Source organism: Tubulanus polymorphus, chromosome 3 (genome assembly GCF_964204645.1).
Source record: "Tubulanus polymorphus chromosome 3, tnTubPoly1.2, whole genome shotgun sequence".
Lineage (NCBI taxonomy): Eukaryota > Metazoa > Nemertea > Palaeonemertea > Tubulaniformes > Tubulanidae > Tubulanus > Tubulanus polymorphus.
The window spans coordinates 13,685,338-13,705,002 of record NC_134027.1 but is presented as its reverse complement, the minus strand read 5'-3'; the positions used below and the strand labels follow the sequence as shown (position 1 = coordinate 13,705,002).

The 19,665-nt window shown below is 37.9% G+C and overlaps 1 protein-coding gene across 1 annotated transcript in view; it reads right to left on the bottom strand.

Moving 5' to 3' along the window:
* Positions 1–19,665, bottom strand: part of LOC141902107 (cadherin EGF LAG seven-pass G-type receptor 2-like) — a 161,393-nt gene that overhangs the window by 86,317 nt on the left and 55,411 nt on the right. The window contains exons 19-21 of the mRNA XM_074789748.1: positions 11,647–11,784; positions 5,916–6,021; positions 1,054–1,218 (exon numbers count right to left, since the gene is read on the bottom strand). Coding sequence (XP_074645849.1) covers positions 1,054–1,218; positions 5,916–6,021; positions 11,647–11,784 — 409 coding nt within the window. The remainder of the gene's footprint in view (positions 1–1,053; positions 1,219–5,915; positions 6,022–11,646; positions 11,785–19,665) is intronic.

Below are 19,665 nucleotides of genomic sequence, written 5' to 3'. Positions count from 1 at the left end.
TAGTGTTAGTAGTAGAAAAAAGATGTCCCAAGAGGTTATTGGCCTTTAGGTCGGATTATCGATGTGTATCCAAGCGCAGATAGTCGCGTGCGTACTGATAAAGTTAAAACCGCTACGTGGGAATATATTAGACCTGTTGCAAAGATTTGTGTGTTTAAGGAGAATATTGAATAATTACCGGGAGTGTAATATGCTAAAATGAAAGTAAATATTGTTTGAGGATTAGTTTCATTAGTACTTAAGTGCTTTTATATTAATATATATTTGATTATTAACCCATTTATTGACACCGTTTAAGGATGTCAAGGAGGTGCCATGTTTGAAACTGGTGTATTTCATACAGATATGTCGATTCAATGTATTTCTTTAGCTGTTTGTATTATGTATTCAACTCTCAGTAGTGTGATTGTACTGTGTTTGAAGCGTATTAAATCCTGCAATTGTTATTTGTTACGCGAACTTAAACATTTTTCGCGCTTATGACCAGCACTGTATTTAAACCTGTGAAATCTTGGCTAGGCGTCAGTCTGATTCTATATACCCCCTTGTATGGCACAGTTATTGTAAGTATTGATATCAATTTAGATTTGCTGAATTTCAAACTAAAGTTTGGCCTTTTTTTGAACGTTGTTGTCTAAATTTTGTATTTTTGTACCATTGTAGCAAACCTCGCTCGCTCGCTCGCTCACTCACTCACTCACTCACTCACTCACTCAATCTCACGCTAAGTCATTCTAGCATTACGGCATTCTGATTGTAAATAAATGAGCGTATAGGAACTGTGCATCATTGTCATCGTTTGTCGAATGAGGATTTAGGACCAGGCTGAACAAGTGGAACAAATCCGGGATTTTACCACTAAAATATTGACCTCCACTAATACACCAAGATTCCAATGAACTCAAATACGGTTAGAGCTTTTATTACTGCATTGAATGTTTTAAAGTTCCAAAGAGAAACTAAGCCTCATTTGAAAGTTATTTTGTACCAAAGGAAGAAAGTTTCATGTGCAATAACAAAAGTCCATAATAAAGGAGAGAAACCTTCACTAACCTGTTATAATTCCAGAAGACACATTGAGGAGTTGAACGATTCTTCATTAGTAATAGCTTGAAATCTAAGCTGAAATTTTTCATTCTGTGACCCACGATTGTCTGATTTTTATCCACTAAAGTTATTGTAAATACAGGAGCATTTACTGCCATTTGACGACTTTGCCTACAAAATATTACAATCCATATTACAGTGAAAATTAACTTTTCTATTATCTTTCTTCAGCACATCATTAATATTCTTTATTAAGACTTTCTGCTCCGTTTGCGGAAAGCCCTATTGCTTATCCCAACTTAAAGTTGACTTGACCTATGCCTAATTCACCCAAAATTACTACTATCTTGATTTTGATTAATTCCTCTGTTAGTTCTATGTGGGGTTTAACCCTTTCCTGCCTGCCAACATTTTTCCCATTATGAATAAAGCCATTTTCGGGGTAAGAAATGGGTGTTGAGAATGATGACTTAACCCTTTCAGTACTGGCCATATTACCCACCAATCTAGGGGTAATGTACCCACAGAGAACAACGAAGTGGCCAAACATTTTGGTGATCAAAAAGTTAATTTTCATACTAATGATGCGCGTCATGTGACCAAATTGGCATAATCTCTAGTTTTTCAGAAAATGCTCAAATGAAATTCCGATATCCTACCAATTGCTAAACAAAGCATGTTTTCTATTCGACAGTATGTTCTGATGATTACCTGAGAATTGAATGGTTAAATTCCCTTTGATAAAAAAAATGATGGCTATTTTAGTGAAGCATGGTAGTCCGCACAATTAGAGAAATATATTAATTACTATTGTTCCACTAAATATATTACAAATGACTGTTTGTACAAAGTACATACTAAGATGGTTTTGCGATAGATGGTGCATGGGTATCATGAAAATTCTCAATGAAAAAAGCGGGTCACCTGTGACCGTGTACCACATAGTGATACCATGGTACGTTCATAGAACATGTCAGCAGCTACGATTTTATAATTGATTGTGATAACAAAATATGTCTCGTTACCAATTTATTATGGAAATACTAGTTACTTTACTATTCATCGCCCCCTGGTGACCATATGCAAACCCAATGACCTCGAAACTCAGCACAATCATAGAACATGTCATGAACTACAACTTTGCAATTCATCATGGTACCAAAATATGCCTAGGTACCAATCTAATAAGGAAATACTAAGTTATTCTATTATTCAACGTTCCCTGGTGACCATATAGATAACTTATGTCCTTGAAACTCACCAAAATTATAGAACACGTTATGGACTACAACTTTCCAATTTAATGTAATAACACAATATGCTTAGGTTTCAATATAATGTGGAAAAACTTTTTCCCACCTACAAATGAGTACTGATGACACCAAGATGGTCGCCAATTGCGTCATAATTAGCTAAACAAAATTATCTGTCTCAGGTATAAAACATCCCTTTCCAAAAAAATACCAATCACAAATTGCAATGAGAAATGCAAACCAGAAGGAAGCTACAGGACCCAGAATTCCGCCCAAAATTGAGATTTTTTTACACTTAAAATGTCATAGGACGGCGATCTTGAGTCTGAACGACCCAAGTTTTCTCATGCTGATGGGCCTTTGGGGATTCAAATATGTATGAAAGATCAAGATAATCGATCAAAGCGTCTTCAAAATTTCCCCCGGAATCTTGAAATATGTGTAAAAAATGCTGATTTTGGCAAACAACAATGGCTGCCAGTCGGCCATGTTGAATCTGACAGGGCCAGTTTTTGGGCTGAAGATATGTCTAAAGTCTATCCCAGTGGATATGATCGCAGCATTTCACTCTCGAAGAACCAGTATCAACAACCATTTAATTGATCAGCTGTAAGTGGACAAACTCACCACTGAGCATCGCTGACTCGCTGGACCCCAGCTGCTTGTTATTATAGTAACAGGCAAGAGTGAATAAAGAGCAAAACTTTTCCAAACTTACCTCAAGAAAATGAAGAAATAAGCTATGAAAATCAGTTTTGAAGTCTTGTTGCATTCAAGAGTGAATATTTTCAAAGGATACTGAAGTAAATATTTACATAACAAAGTGTCTGAACTAATATCCAAGTTGAAACATGATATTTAGACCGATTTTCAAGCAAAATAACGGCACACGACTCATGAGATAATTCCAGTCAAAATAAATCCACTAAGTCATTTGAAAAATATTTCCACAGACTCTGAAGACTTGTTAGGTCAGTGAAAATAATCTTACATATTGTAGATTCTAAATGTCACTTGTAGAAAAATGTTAATCTAATGGATGAAGAGATATTTATACGCAGGTCAAATCTATGTTTCACACATGATTATTCTTAAAATGACACTAAAATTCAAGAATGGATATTTAGTAAAATAAGATAATATTGGTTTGTTTTAATATGGTCTTGGAAGAGTATGGCTTTATCCTTCATGAATGACCATGCAGTTAATCGGATATTGTGCATTCTTAAATTCAGTAGTCGCCTGACCTCACTTAGATGTAGAGTTGAGTAGTAGAAACCGCAGGGATCCAGATATGTAGTGATAACAACTCTTTGATACACCGCGATCATTTCCACTGGGATAGACTATAGGGTAGATACATTTGTAACTCAAATATAAAGAATAATAATAAAAACGCAACTATCACAATCTTCATGATGATAATGAGTTTATTTACATATTCAATTGTTTCGATCGATTTTGACTCATCTCTTCGAGTCCTTTTCAAAAAATGACATGAAAAGATAAAAACTATGCATAGTATACTGTTACTAATTACAGAGAATATCATGCAGGCGTGAAGTGGCCTAGTTTACAAAGTACAAATGGATTATAAACATCAAAATACGTTCAGTAAAAATGAGACACCATGTGTGGAAAGTTGTTTGTTAATACTTGGTTTTTTAGATTTTATATATAATGCCTCTTTGATGGTGATTTCAAAGTCATTTTTTCCAGAATCAATGATTGAACAGTTTTTTAAAGAAAAATTTGATGCACAATTTTTACATGATGTTAAATGTTCCTTAATTGCTGAAGGTGAAGTTCCATGCTCCTTTACCCTTGTGGCCAAATGTCGCATTATAATCCATAATATAAAGACATTACATTGAAGCATCTTCAAAACTTCCCAAAATAACTGGATTCCGTCTACGGACGGACAGACGCTACGACGGACGAAAAGTGAACGCAATAGCCTGCTGGGACTACAGTCCCAAGTGGGCTAAAAATGAGAAATGAAGCATTGTGAATGCATAGATATTCGGGTATGAAGTACTTCTCATTCAAAATGTATGAGCAAATTTCCACTACTAGGAGAAAGTGAGCAAATTGGGCCTGCAGATTAAATGGAATGTTCAGTGGGGGAATTCCCTTACTCAGGGATGAAAACGGCCCTTATTGAAAAAGTCGGAGAATATTTTTTTTTTAAAAGAAGAACTTTTGGGGGAATAAAAATCAGTTATTTTTAGCCAAAAAACGAACATTATCTTGTTTAAGATGTTAATAGTTTGGGCCTGAATTAGGGACGCCTTTCGAATGAGATGCCATATTGGTTTCTCTGACTCCACAGTTGTGCTAACTACCGCCGAAAACGGTCTTAAGGAGCACTCCTAACTACAGAGCGCTCCCATGTGACAGGGGTGATTGAGGCGATTTACACTGATCACAGGAATGAAGAAAATGGAAGAAAAGATTGGAAATCTGTCTATGGTTGGAAGATTTTCATTCCTGCTTACTTCTGGTTGGCCAAGACCCAACAAGGTGGGTGCTACAAAAAGTACTAGAGCAGTTCCATTAATCCCTGAAGTAACAAGTCACTGCCGTCACCTACAGGCGCCTTGGAATCAATTCTTTATTGCCGCGGCCAATTGCCGATTTTTGACAGGGTCTAATATTGCCACAGTGAATTTACTGCAATTTCATCAAAAACATAGGATAGAAAGAATAAAATGTCATTCAGTAAAAAGGTGCTACGGTTCCAACACCACTGCCCTAACAAGTCTAGGGCCCTAGGGCGAAAACGGTAAGTTTTTCTTTGGCCCTAGTTGAGCTCATATGGCTCATCCAATTTTTTTATGCATTCTACAGATCATATCCAACATACTGATACCAATAAATAGATGTGTAAGGCAATAAACACAAACTTTTTTCTGACTAATTCATTTTTTCCAAACGAAATTTTGTTTCCAGTAAGGATGGGAATTCCAGGACCACTGGTTGGCCCAGTTCCTTATTATAGTACCTAGCAATAAGTTTTATTTACCGTAGGGGTTACAAGATGGGGTAACATGATCTGCGAGGGCCATGGGCCAACCCAGAACTCTATTTTTTAAGATTCTATATGTTACGTGCATAAGCCCTGGTGGCAAAGTAACACACCGAGTCTCACGCATGTGAATTGGCATATGTGCACATAAAGGTTTCAAAATCAGGCCAGTCTCCCAGCCCTAAACCAAAGCGAGCTCTCCATATTCAGTCAGTATGTTCTACACATCCCATTTAATCTATGTAACCCTATCAAAGAGAAGGATTCACTCACTGGCTTTTGAAGTTGACATTCTGAAGTTGAACCTATGAATTAGAGATGAAAGCTCTTCAATGCAGGAATTGTATGAATGCTCAGTTACACAGTGAAAAAGCTCTCAGTGAAAAGGTTCCATTTATGTGGAAACCACACCATATAAATTAGCTTCTATTCAAAAGCAAGAGGCTCAGCCTACAGCTGGCCTCCAAAATACAACTAGCATTTTGAAGGCTAATATGGAAACTTACTTGGCCCGAAATCTGTTCAGAATTTGATATTTTAGATGAGTAACTAATAAGGCAATGAAAATGAATTAGAAACATACATACCTAACTGAAGACTTGTAAGACTTTGGCAGAATTTCACCAAGTGTTTTGTACAGCACATAGCCAACAGCAACATTATTTGAGCCAAAATTATTCAGCAAACTATTCCCTGTACAAAGAGATATTGCAAAAGGACACGAGCTTGTAGATAGGCAGCCACTCCACATTTAATCAACAGTTCGGGTTGATGGTTTGATGAATGGTATTTGGCCCCCCTTATATGAAAAGGGCAGTCTTAACTCATTCAAGACCAGAACACTCGGTCACACAGTCATTACCATTAATAACCAAGACTAAGTATGTTTGGTAGCTTTTAAGGGAGGTCTTGGAACCTCAATCATGTTTGCCCTCAGTGTACATGAAGCAGCTAATGCCAACAATGATATGCACTACAATATCAACGCAACCCTGAGTTGTCTAAATGACCTGAAATACTGGTAAAACGGTTGAATTCCATGCTTTACTTTATTTTTGAGGTATTATGATGGATATGTAGACGAGCAGTCTGTCAGCTCATACAGCTCTGCTGTTTTATAAGATTTTACAAGGACCACCTGTACAGCGCGCTCAAGTATTCAAATCCAGAAAACGGCTCTAAAACTTTTTAGCCCTTTGCCCTTCACCCTACATACCAAGATCGGATGATTGTAGGACAAGTAGCAATTGAAAGATTGAAGTGTCACCTGTACAGCACCCTCTACGGGTAAAATTTGGAAAACGGCTTTATTATTTTTTAGCCCTTGGCTCATAGTATCTATATACCAAGTTTCATCATCATCGGATTATAATTGTAGGGCAGGCAGCGAGTTAAAGATTCTGCAAGTGTGACCTGTACAGCACCCCCTGAAGGTCAAATTTGGAAAACGGCCCAATAACATTTTGTCTCTTTGCCTGTTGTATCTATATACCGAGTTTCGTCAACATCGGATTATAATTGTAGGACTAGTAGCAATTTAAAGATTTTACAAGTGCCACGCGTAGCGCCCCCTAAAGATCAAAAAGGGAAAACGGCTCTATAACTTTGTAGCCCATGGCCCATATTAGCTTCATACCAAGTTTGGTCAAGATTAGAAAAGAACTGTAGCCCTAGTAGGAAATTGAAGCAAAAGTTGACGGATGGCCAAGATGGTCACAGCAGAGCTAGAGAATTGTAATTGAGCTATATTAGTTTTTCTAATTTCAGGCCAGTACATATTAAACCAGGCCGGCCGGTCACTGTTGAAATCAAGTTCATCAACTGAATGTGACTTCCAATAGTTTCATGATAGGATATCTTTTAATAGCAAAGCAATCTAGGCCTAAGCTTTAAACGTTTTTAAATGTGACACCATGTCTTCGCATGACCATTGGAAAAAATGTGGGTCTGTTGATGCATGGCTGAGTGCATGTGGTAAAAACACTCCGACGGAAGCGTTATCTATTACTACATGTAATTGATACATAAACGGTTAACATGATATTGCTGACAATGCAATCGACTCGCGTCGTGCACTAAGAATGAAAAATATAAAAATCACCAGTATTGCAAACTAAATACAGATAATCGGGCTTCAACGATCGCTAACGCAGGGACATAACAAGAGGCCCAAGGGGCCTTGAAGCATTGGTAGATTATACTGTGGTTTAGGTATTAAGTGGTAAATGTATTACATCTGCCGGCAAATGTTCTATGGCAATGTTGATTCGGAGGACCACAGACTTAACGGTCAAGTGCCCTCTAATATTGTATAAAACCTATTTTCTAAATGTGATATGTGTATAAATGATAAGTGTGTTACTAATTCTGATTTTAGTAAAGCCATTATTGAGAAATAAGACTTTAAAGTCGGCCATTTTCACCAGTTTGCCGTACACAGCAGGTGCGCGTTTGCTGTGAAAAACCCACGATCGCTGACGTCATTGTAGTCAAACACACATTTCCACGCACGTTGTTCCACTGAACATTAACAAACTGTTGGTGCGCTTAAAGGCTGGCTTATGTCGACAAGCAACGCAACTCCTACCGACGCAACTGAGAGCAACCGCGATCGCAACCCAGCTTATGTCGACTGCACTCCGATTCGCAGCAACTGAGGCCGACTAGCGGGATATGAGATCCTCCCAGTTGCTTCCCTGCTTATGTCGGTTGCGATTACTAGCAACTGCAACGGCTCAAATGGTCACGTGATAAGCATTTTGAGAATAAATTTGAATTATTAGGAAATATATTTCTATTAGAAAAGCTATTTCTTTAAGACTTTGATCTTTCTGATTCTGTTTTGAATACAACGTGCTAGCGACATATATAAAGATGGCCGCTCACACCATAATTCTACCAATTTCGTTTCTAGATCTTCGGTCCAGTCCTCTGCCGTGCTGAAGGTTTGGTTACGTTTTGAACAACTTGAATTTGAAAGTTTATGACTAATTACGAATGAGGCTAACTAGCGGTGATAATTTGTACTATGTATATGCGTTCTCTCATTGTCTGGAACCCCTGCGCTCAGTTCCGTCGCGTCGCAGATGAGCTTATGTCGGCTGCGATCGAAAGCAACTGCCCGCCTACCGTAGGCCAGGGTAGAACATGGGCAACTAGCCGGATACGGCTTGCGACGAGTCGGTAGGCGTCGCGTTGCCGTCACAAGCCGGCTTATGTCGAACCGATGGAGCAGCAACTGGCGGCCTCTCGTAGGCCGCTAATCGGCGATAAACCCAGTTGCGTCGGTAGGCGTCGCGTTGCTTGTCGACATAAGCCAGCCTTAATGAATACCAAAGCTATGGCAAACTAATAGGTTTGATTTAAAACAATGAACTGAGCTTTATTAGATAGATTTTAAAACAATCCGTGGTGAAATAAGCAGTGTACATCTGAAATAATCCAACAGTTTCCAGTCTCTAATCCCCAGAGTTGCCACTTATGTGAAGCTAAAAATCCGGAAAATAAGTCGGCGGGTCTGGGGGCCCTCCCCCGGAAAAATTTTTCAAAATTAGAATGCCAGGAGATGCGTTCTGGCGCAATACGCGTTATAGGCCTCACTTTCATTACTGCCTATAGATCATTTTTTCAAATAGTGATTGGTTCCGTCAAATACACCTCATATATAAACCAGAGCCAAAAACAAACGAAGCGTCAGTCGATTTCGATCGTCGCATCATCTTGGTTTAATCGTGTACTGCGGGGTTGTTGCCACTACGTGGCAGCACAATACGGCTTTTTCGAACCCTCTACGGAGCCGTCACGTTTTGATGTTTAGGGTCGAATCCCGAATTGATTTTATTTTTTTCGCGATGTTTTCTTTTGTGGTTATTTGACTTCTCCCGAAAATGAAATTGGATTTTTTTTAAATCCGGAATTCCGGAGAAATCCGGAGAAGTGGCAACTCTGAATCCCGCACCGCATGATCACCATTTGTAGCGTATTTAATCCTTTTAGAAGTTGTTTAGATTCCTAAATTCTTTCTGATGTATAGCATTGATACTGTTATACATAACACAACAAACATACAATGGATAGCCAGCAGTAGAGCTGTGAATAGAGTGAAGAAATGATGTTGTTTTATAGATTTTATATATAGGCCGAGTTCACACACGTGTAGGGTATGTTTGTTTGGCAAAGATGACGCATGAATGTGGCGCTGACACGCGGCTGCGGCAGAGGTGCATACGTTATATAGGTCAATGATCCAGTTATTTAATTTTACTAATTTAAGATAAATAAGTGATTTTTTTTCTATAAGGCTGATCCCAGGTCGATATTTATATACTTAAGCATCATTTGGAAAGTAAATCTCATAAAGTATGAATTAGAGAGCACTTGACATTTAAGTTCAATTTGTGTTATATGATTTTCATTTATGCTGAAAATGGATTTCATTTTTCTGCCGAACGATTTAGCCTAGGCTCTTTGTATTGTTAAACCTCATTAATGCAATTCTGCAACAAGACGAAACTAGTTTGTTCTTATGTTTTCCATCATGTCCAAGCTAAGATCGACTCGCAATCATATTAATTCATATTAATCAAGATTTGGATACAAAACCCATTTAATACAACAATTTCAGCACTTTTGCCTACACAAGATACGTATCAACGACGTACTGCAAGGATAATCTCTTAGGCCCTACTGAATAATGAAAACAAAAACAGGACGATTTTTTCTGAATGCAAAATCCTGTGATGCATATGTAGATCAATCGGTCAAACGTGCGCATGCAAAATATCGCACAGAGAGCGATGCCGGCGTTGTTGTCACTGAGACAGGCTGATGATCGTTTGTTTGGCTTTACGTCGTTTGGTTTGCCAAGACTAATCCTATTGAATTGTTCATTTAACCTCATGACGGGACGGCCTTTGAAGTGTTGCCTGCACACTGCATTCAGCCAGCAGGACTCGAACCCACTTGCACTCATAACAGCATCATGCCTTATCTCACTGACACTGAGCTACCGAGGCTGCTTGATTCAATTCCAAAAAACCACAGCAGCGGCAAATAACCATCGCAATATTGCAATTTACGACAAACAACGTGTAAATTTAATCACTGATGTGGTGTTCAATGCATGGAAAAGATAATAAAAGTTATTTTTCCCGAACCTGGTGCACATTACAAAGTGAATCCATCTGCCGAGTGCGTACAGGGCTGCTACTGCCTCGTGAGCGCGCACGAGGTGGCCAGTGCATCTTAAAGTGAAAACATATCTTAGGCCGTATGGCCGTACCGATGGAATTTTACAATAAACTGTCAGTCAACTGATTGATGATACAACATGGTTGTTCTCGGCGTACTTAACAATGATACTCTTCTCCAATAAACAACTCTGGTAAAATTGAATAAAATGATCTATCTTTATTGGTGATATTGTATCATGGGTGGTAGCCTAGTTTACCGTTTGATGATTCATGTCATCATGAAATGGTTTTAACTTTACTCATGACCTTCCCGCGCGATCACATAAGTTACCTATGGGTTTCAGTCATGAATAGGCCTACCATTCCACTGCTCTAGTAATATGTATGCTGCCGCTGAGATTTAATCCCAATTAATCTTTAATTCCCAATTAATCTTTAATGATATTTAAAGATTTATGATATTTACATACCGGGGTACATAGATTTATGGTTTTCTATTCATAAGAGGTCATTCCCCATTATTTACTGCCAATGCCAATGCGGACATATCACTACGCGATTGCTTAACCCCCACTCATCCACCAGATAACTTACGAGAAAAATGCGATAGAATAACTTTTTTGCACCATTAAATCAGAAATCTGGCGATGCTATGTTGTGGAAAAAAATTATTTTCTGTCATTTTCAGCTGTTTCTAATGTTTTAGGTGAATGGAGTGACAATTTGAAGTTACTATAAAAATCATAAGAGTGGGCGCTATTTTTTCGTACAACTATTTTTCGATCCATTTTACTAGCATTGGCATGACGTCATAGACATCAACCAATGCTAAAAATGAGTTCAATTGACAACACTTTATGCCATCTTTAATTACTTAAGAATAGTTCTCAGCATTGCTTGGATTACAGATATCCGTATACTGTGCGTGGTGTTATCACTGCGGAAAACAGTGGGTGTACACTACCTGGTGCGCTGATATTATTTCGGTGTTTAAATGATAAACTCTATTCATCAAATGACCTAGCGACCGACTGACCGACCGGACCAATATTCAAATTTTAGATTTTCAACTTTATAGATACTGGTTGTACTGAAGTTTAGTTTAGATGGTAGAATGAGAACTCACCATTTTTTGTGAATAGTTGAGAAGCAGAAATCACTATTTTCGTGAAATTATCAAACATCTTTGGGTTTTGGGGTTTATTATCATACTTTGGAATCCTGATTTCATTTGTGCTATCAGTTATCATATCCACACCAAGTACTGAAATAGATAGAACATGTACAGAATTAAAAAAAAAAAACTGGCAAATTATACAAGAGGACCATAAGGTCCATATGGTTGAAGACAGTCTTTGAATTTGAGTGAATGCATGAGATGTCAGTTTTATCAATGTAAACAAATTCACGTTTCCAGGGTTTTCGTGAAGCAATTTTTTTTAACCGTTAAAAAGACAATTCCCCCAGTCAAAAATGGTCCTATTTTTTTTCCAAATCATGAAAAATTCTTTGAGGAATTGTGAAACACATTCATATAATTTCTTCCCCAATAAAGACATCCCGGCACATTTTTAACGAGCTCACGGGAACCCTGCGTTTCCCATTATATCTTTTTTTTCTACTACACGTGCGGAAAAGGCTCTTTTTCATCAGTCAATCTGAGTCGGCCGGCATTTGCGGGAAGCAGCCGCTTGTCTCGCTGTGTGTATACAGCACTGCTGTCTCTAGCCTACTTCACATACTAACTTGGAGTATTCCCCAGAGTACAGAATGGCATAGTTTGCGTAGACATGTGTTACCGGCTGGCATTACTGATAATTTTCATGAAGAAAATCCCTCACTCACAGTGCTTTCAAGAAATAAAATCCAGGCTAGCGATGAATCGCGCAGATACAATAATCTACCGATCCTCTCACAGTCAGTGTGAACCATGAACTGCGCAAAAATGCAATATTTCCTCGCTTCATCGATTCAAAAACAATCAAAAAAACTTTAACAGGGTTCATTGTGCCACTGCTGACCTGAATTCACTGATATTCACTGACACGGCCAACTATAGCAACTTCAAGAAATTTAATAATTTTGAGCCGGTGACTGAATGCCTACACTAATGACGTTTTAATTGGTTGCAATACAGATTTTCTTGGAAATATAACGGAAAAAAAGTGTGAAAACTGTATTGGGTTGAATTCAAATGGTGGAAGAAAACTTACTTTTTGCAAATAATTAAGATGGAAATACCAAGAAAAACATCTTTTTTAAAAATAAAATCTGATGTAAACACCAACCAGATGTTTTTGGCGGGATTTCATAGGGGATTCATGGTCTAAGTCAATTGACATCTTCATGAAAAGCACTATACATGCAGTAATAACACAACTGAATGATGATTCATCATGAATATACATAGTAGTGGATTTCCTCAATGACTCAAATAGACATCTACTGTACAACATGGGTCTCGAAGGATAAAACAAGGAATCAATACGATTTATATACCATGCATTAGACATCGTCACCCATGCGCTGTTATCAAAATTTCCATCATTACAAAAAAACAGTCATAAATCTACAGATTTGCGACATTTTTCCCTAGAATCAATCTTCAAGACCAAAGTCCTAAATTCAAAGCTTTTCAAGGCCTTGTATTTCCTCTTGACAATTCAAGGCTATTCAAGGATTTCAAGGCCCGCTACGAACCCTGCTATATGGTCTTCAACCATAAAAACCGTATGACAAAGAATCAAAATTTGTATTTTCAGATCTACAGTACCCTAAAACTTATCTGAAGCCTGTTCTTTAATTGTCCTAAGGTGCTGTAAATACTGAACCAATCCAAAATCCAACTAGAGGTTCGGGGACACTATGCTCACTTGGCGAAAACCCTGACAATATAACTTTTTCAATATTACACAACCCTTGTTGAACTAATCATATCATTAAAAAAAAGCTTCATACTCATGGAAGTCAATCATAGAAGTAGTAATATCTTATGATTTTGCAATTGATTGTTGTGATTATTCATATGCATTACTATACATACTAGCTGAATACCCGTCCAATGGATGGCACATAAATGCAGAATCCTGTTATTTTTTGCTAACGAAAATCATTCATTAATATTGGCCGGGAAATGAATCTAAATGCTTCACATGTTTAGAGTTCTAGGAACCAACCCCACACCCCCTACCCCGTCTGACCTGTCTGTGGTACAAAACCTATCATTCAAATAATTAACAGTAAATTCTTTCCCAGCCGTTTTTAGGCCCTTCCTCATTCGATCTTTGTACTTTCTATATTGGCCACACCACCCGTACGTTCATTTAAAAAGCCCCTCCATTCGCAAATTGAATGATATTATGCTTAAATTGAGGGACTATTAATTGAAAATTGCCGAGATAGTCGCTCGACGATGATATTAGGATTCTGTATTTTGTATTACTGTTTGACATTATTTCTTTGATATCTCTCGTATATAAATACATTCTCTTAAGAGAGCTCCTGTCAGAATAGTACGTACATTTTGCTTTGACCCCCTCCCTGTACAAAGTTTTACATTATATTTGTTTACCCTTCCCCAAAAACTGTATGTACTATTTGAATTCTCTCTCACAAAATTTACCACGAACGCACTCATCAGCAGCCCCCAGAGCCATCCCAAGAGGCTGCGTTTGGGCCTCCATATCTGTCAGTAACCTAACTGTGGTATGGAACCAATCTGAAAAACTGCCCAATGGGCCTGTCCACCTTCAAGAACCATTCTGAGACGCTGCGTATGTATGGACCCGCAACATGGTCAGAACATATCAGTAAGTCCAATCATATTAAATTTGATCCAAAGATTACGTGTGATGAATGTCTTAACCAATGTTTTAAACAACTGAGGCACAAATCAGTGTTGAGAAAACTGTGTCATCATGTACTGTTCTGATGCTGCAGGTCAGTAAATTACGATAGTACGGTACTTTACTGTTAGATGGCAAACACATCTTTTTTAACCGAATTTTAGCCCGGGTTAGAATGGATATTGTGACTCCCTCGGACCACCAATCTGTTTGAAACATGTACCGTATTTTCCGGCCAATAAGCCGACTCGGCCAATAAGCCGAGGGCAGTTTTTTAGCCTAAAATACATGGATTTCATAAAGCTTCGCCCAATAAGCCGAGGCCCTTCATCAGAGATTTTAATTCACTGATTTGTCAATTAGTTCGTCTTAATTGACGATTTAAGAGGCCGACAGTAGCGCCCGCCGATGTGTGAGAGTGCTGTGTATACTATCATCGCCGAGTGACTGTGCTATATATAGACTCACTCAGCTGATTACTATACACACAGCCATACACGCAGTACGCAGCTCACTGCTGATTTGCATATATACTAATGTATGAACTGACACGTGGTAGTACGATGAACTCGCGCGTTCTATAAATGTATACCATTGCCGCTGTGCGGTGATGGAACAATCAAAGTAAAAATAAAATAGTTCAAAATAGATTATACTTGGTAGTAAATAATGACCTCAAATAAATATCGACCACTTTTCTTGATTTTGACGATCATTGAGAGCATTAGAGTGGCATAGATCGGGAAGTGATTTTTTACGTCAGATCGTATCCGCCCAATAAGCCGATCACGATATTTTGGGTAAAAATCTGAGGCTAGAAAATCGGCTTATTGGCCGGAAAATACGGTAACTACATGACAGGAAAAACTGGTATTAAGCATCAGTAAAAGGACGTTTCAATGCATGCATTAATTTCCCTATAATGTGTCGCAGTAAATACTGTCCGTTCTGCTTAATAGTATAGATTCAGTTATATAGAAATGCAATGTTATTCATTTAGTCATACAACACATTCTGGTGAATGAGCTACAAAATTCCAATTCTGCAACTGCGATTGCGGTTACAAAATATGCCCAACCACCACTTTCTATAGGAATACGCGTAATATGTTACTCCGCTTTTCGACACCCTCTAGTGAACATATAGACACCAATGACCTTGTAACTGTAATTTGCCATAATTTAGAGCACGTCATGAGCAAGAAATTGGCAAATGATAATGGAAACAAGATATGTCAAGGTACAAATACATATTGACATATTTCATTATCCCACAACCCCTGGTTACAAAAACCAAAGCTGTCATGAGCTACAATTATGAGATTGTGGTGACAAAATATGCCTAGGTACCAATCCAATATAAAAATACTAAGTTATTTGGCTATTCAGTGCTTCCTGATGTCCGTATACAAAGACCTTGAAGTTCAGTGTTCTCGCTGGGTCGAAATCTAAGCATGGCGGAACGTAGTAGACAAGCACCTAAGACCCTAGCCCTTTTCAGGAATCCCCCGAAAACATTTCATATTTCTAGGTGCTCAAAGGCGATCGTTGGTAGTTTGCTCGAGGCACTTTTCTGCCATATATCGGTAGGCTTACGTGCATTAAATATAGTTCCATGTGCTCATATCTATTAAAATATTTCAATTTTATCATAAAAGTTTAGGAAGCATTTATTAATCTTTTTAATTCATGACTTCAAAGTTCTAGAAGTTTATATTGTATTTTATTTTTCTTAAAGAATTATTTTGTAGTCAAGTAAGACCAAAGATAAACATTTGTTTATGGTCTACGTCCAAAATTTCGTAGGGTACAGGTAGACGCGGCATTGGAAACTATTTTATATTTAAATAAAAATAATTTCACAATATGAAAAAATATTCAAATAAAATTCATATGATGTCACATATATATCAGAGGGTGGCTGAATATTGAGTCTTGGAAATGAAACCTCTTCCAATCAGGCGCGGATCCAGACTATCGCACATGCAGCATGTGCGGTAGTCGCAGTTTTCAGATGCCCTTGAAAAATTTATGTTTCGGGAAAAAAGTAAATAAAAGGGCACACAATTTGTGCGTCATAAAAAAATAATTGCCTTTCTGTACAAGGCCTAAAGCGAAATGTGGATGAAATAAATTGCCCAAAATCATAAAAGGCAATCTAAGGCATTTTTACTCAAAAGGGCACTATTCTAAAAAAGAAATTATTGTCGCTCTATAAATTTAATCCAGAAAAGGCAAATTTTGACCAAATATCTAAAAAAGGCTAAAAGCGAATTGAATGTGAAGACACATTTAGTGGCATGATACGATTGCACTCAAACTCGCTCGCTGGGCATTAATACTGGCCCTTTTCAAAGTTGGTGCCCTTTTTCACTGTGCTGTAGTCACTGTATGGCCCTGGATCCGCGCCTGCCAATGTATGGCCGCGGAAGCTAAAACAACAGGGCGTAGTATTAGATCGTTTTAAATCCTGGAATTTACCGCTACAATAGTCAGACCTCGACCTATACCTATAGTTTGGTGCTTAGTATTTACAGGTCACAAGAAATTACAATTTATTACAAATTTTATCAAACAGAAAACACAGCGCTCATCTTCTGCTATGACGATTATTCAGCCTGTTATCATACCAAACGTGCACGCACCAAGCAGCGTTACTGCATCTCCATATAGTAGTCTGCATGAGCGTGTGTTTGTGTGTGCAACAGTCTAATGTTTAGCACTCCCGTCCCGCGCACGTGGAGGCCTTGTGTAGTGAACGCTCGCTTCACTTCGATCTCAATCAACGGGTATTAAAACGAAACAATACCTATGGCGATATGTGAAATAATTATATTCTCACCAGCAATGAGCATTTAAAATTCAAACTTAGTCCAATGAAACGTTCGCCATAAATGGCTTCCCCATAATTATTTTTGTAGGGTCGGAATTCCCCGTATATCCCAAAAACATCCAATCACATTCGCTCGTAGAGACGACGCCCCCCAATCAAGGTCATTGCAATTTTATACGCAAGAGCTAAGAATTATCCCGCCAAAAACAGTTTTTCGTCGAATTTAAACAGAGTTGACCATGTCATCGACGGAGGTTCGTCATGTCTTCAATTGCATCGATTATACGTCGTTTAACCCGAGAACCAATGAAAAGAATGCTCAAATAAAAAAACGTACCCCGATTTTACATGAATTGGCTCAATGCCAACCTCATACTGCTGACAAAGGTAAACCAAAAAAAACCAGAGCCCCAAGGGGGCCAGCCTGTCATCTTAAAATAAGACCCGGAAGTAAAACAGTAGACGATAATGCGGGTTCACGTGAACGCCTGCTAATCTCTGCGGCTAAGCCAATCATAGAGGAGTCTTTGCTTTCTGATTGGCTTTTTAAAAAAGATATTTTTGCGATCAGATTTTCGCAAAAAAAGCTCATATGAATTTGAACGAGGCCCTCTTTCAAAATTCATTTTCATAGGGGTTGGAGAATGGATAATGCTCTAATGAATGATTTGTATGAATATATGCTCAGTTGCACAGTCAAAGAGCCTTTACTCTGGAAACCATGTCATTTAAATTCGCTCCATTTGTATAGTAAACATTGAAGCCGCTGGTTCGCTTATTCGAACCAGCGGCTGACCTTTGTTGGCATTGATTTCTTTTATTTCTTACACACGGGGAAATCCCTGGATATTTATAGGCCCTACACTGCAAAATGTGTACTCCGCTTGCGCGAAACATAACAATTGATGTATAGAGACTTTATGAAGTAACTATGAGAATGTGTTTATATAATTACTAATGCACCGGTAATAAAATTGAGCCTGTGAACTTGACAGTCTTAGAAAGCCAAATAAGTAAATAAACTCCCAATAATTTTTTTAAGCATGGCAGAATTTTTTTAAGCAAGGCGTATATCTTATTAGCGTGGCGGTAAAGTGCCGTAGCATGGCGGGCTGCCGTGTTTAAAGGGTGTGTAACCGTGTGTAACTGACACTTTTTTTAAATTTCAAAATGTGATGTATTCTATTGATCTATACACTCATCTTCAACCGTTCTGTCCAAAATTCTGTTTAGTTTACGCGGAATTTGTGATTTTGTAACATGATTTTTGACCTCATTTCGTTGTTTACATCGCTTACTGTTCAACGTCGGCTAAATCAGCAGGTGCGCTCCACAACGTGATTAAAGGGACAGCTGAGAAATAGCGTCTATAGAAATGCATTGAATTTTGAGTAAACAGCGTGTATTTTCTGTTATATCTCAATGCAAGATTGTTTTACAGCTTTGAAACTGGCCAGGGAGGTAGAAGGCTCTATTGTCTATTGCATAAACCCATTTCAAAGAATCAATGAGTAATTTGAATAGGCTTAATCGATCAAATTGAAGATGCAGATTTCTATGAAGCTATTAAAGTACACTATGCTAAGCTCTCAGCACTGTTACTGCTGTTCCATAGTTCACCTATAGTTCAGCACCACAAGCGTACTATACAGTGTCGCACTCAAAGATTTCGATCTCACTAAAGAATAAATAAATTCATATTCGTTTACTATTTACTATTTTTCATAATCATTTAAGACTTGAGTAGTTTGAAAACTAACACTTCAAAACTCTACAAAAACTTTCAATAAATTTCTACAGCCATTACAACAAACATTCAAAGGAATGATGTTTTTCGATTGAGGTTCTACCCTGCAGAAGAGTTTCGATAGATTACATCACAAACCTTTCACAAACATTAGTCAAAAATAGGACGGATGAGGAAATATTCTAATTTCGTGACCAAAGCCGCTACCAATACGACGTGTATTTCAAGCTAAGAATGGAAATTATTCCTGCCGGTAATTCTGTCTAAGATTCATCAGTTCATAAGTCGAAACATCCTTGGTATTAGATATAATCATGATCTTACTTACTATCACTTAATGATAATCTAAAACGATGATTTATACATCCGTGTTCCTTGCTGTCTACTAGAAAATGCCATGGATTGCTATTCAAATCCTATTTTTTGCGCTTAGTTTGAACGGATGTGGTCCGTTCAACAGCTTATTTTAATCTTTGTTATGTAGACTTTCAAAATCAAGAGGCGAATGCCAAATAGGTATAAAATTAAGTTGAATTGCTCTTGTAGCTTATTTCCTATTTATTATTTCTTATTTTCGAGCCGTCCCTTCAATGACGTACCACATGTTCAGCAGAATCAATGTATACACTGAACATCAAAACCATCAATTCTGACTAGATTGAAAAGATTTTTCTTATCATGAAATCATCTATCCTATTATCTATCGTTTAGTGTAATAAGT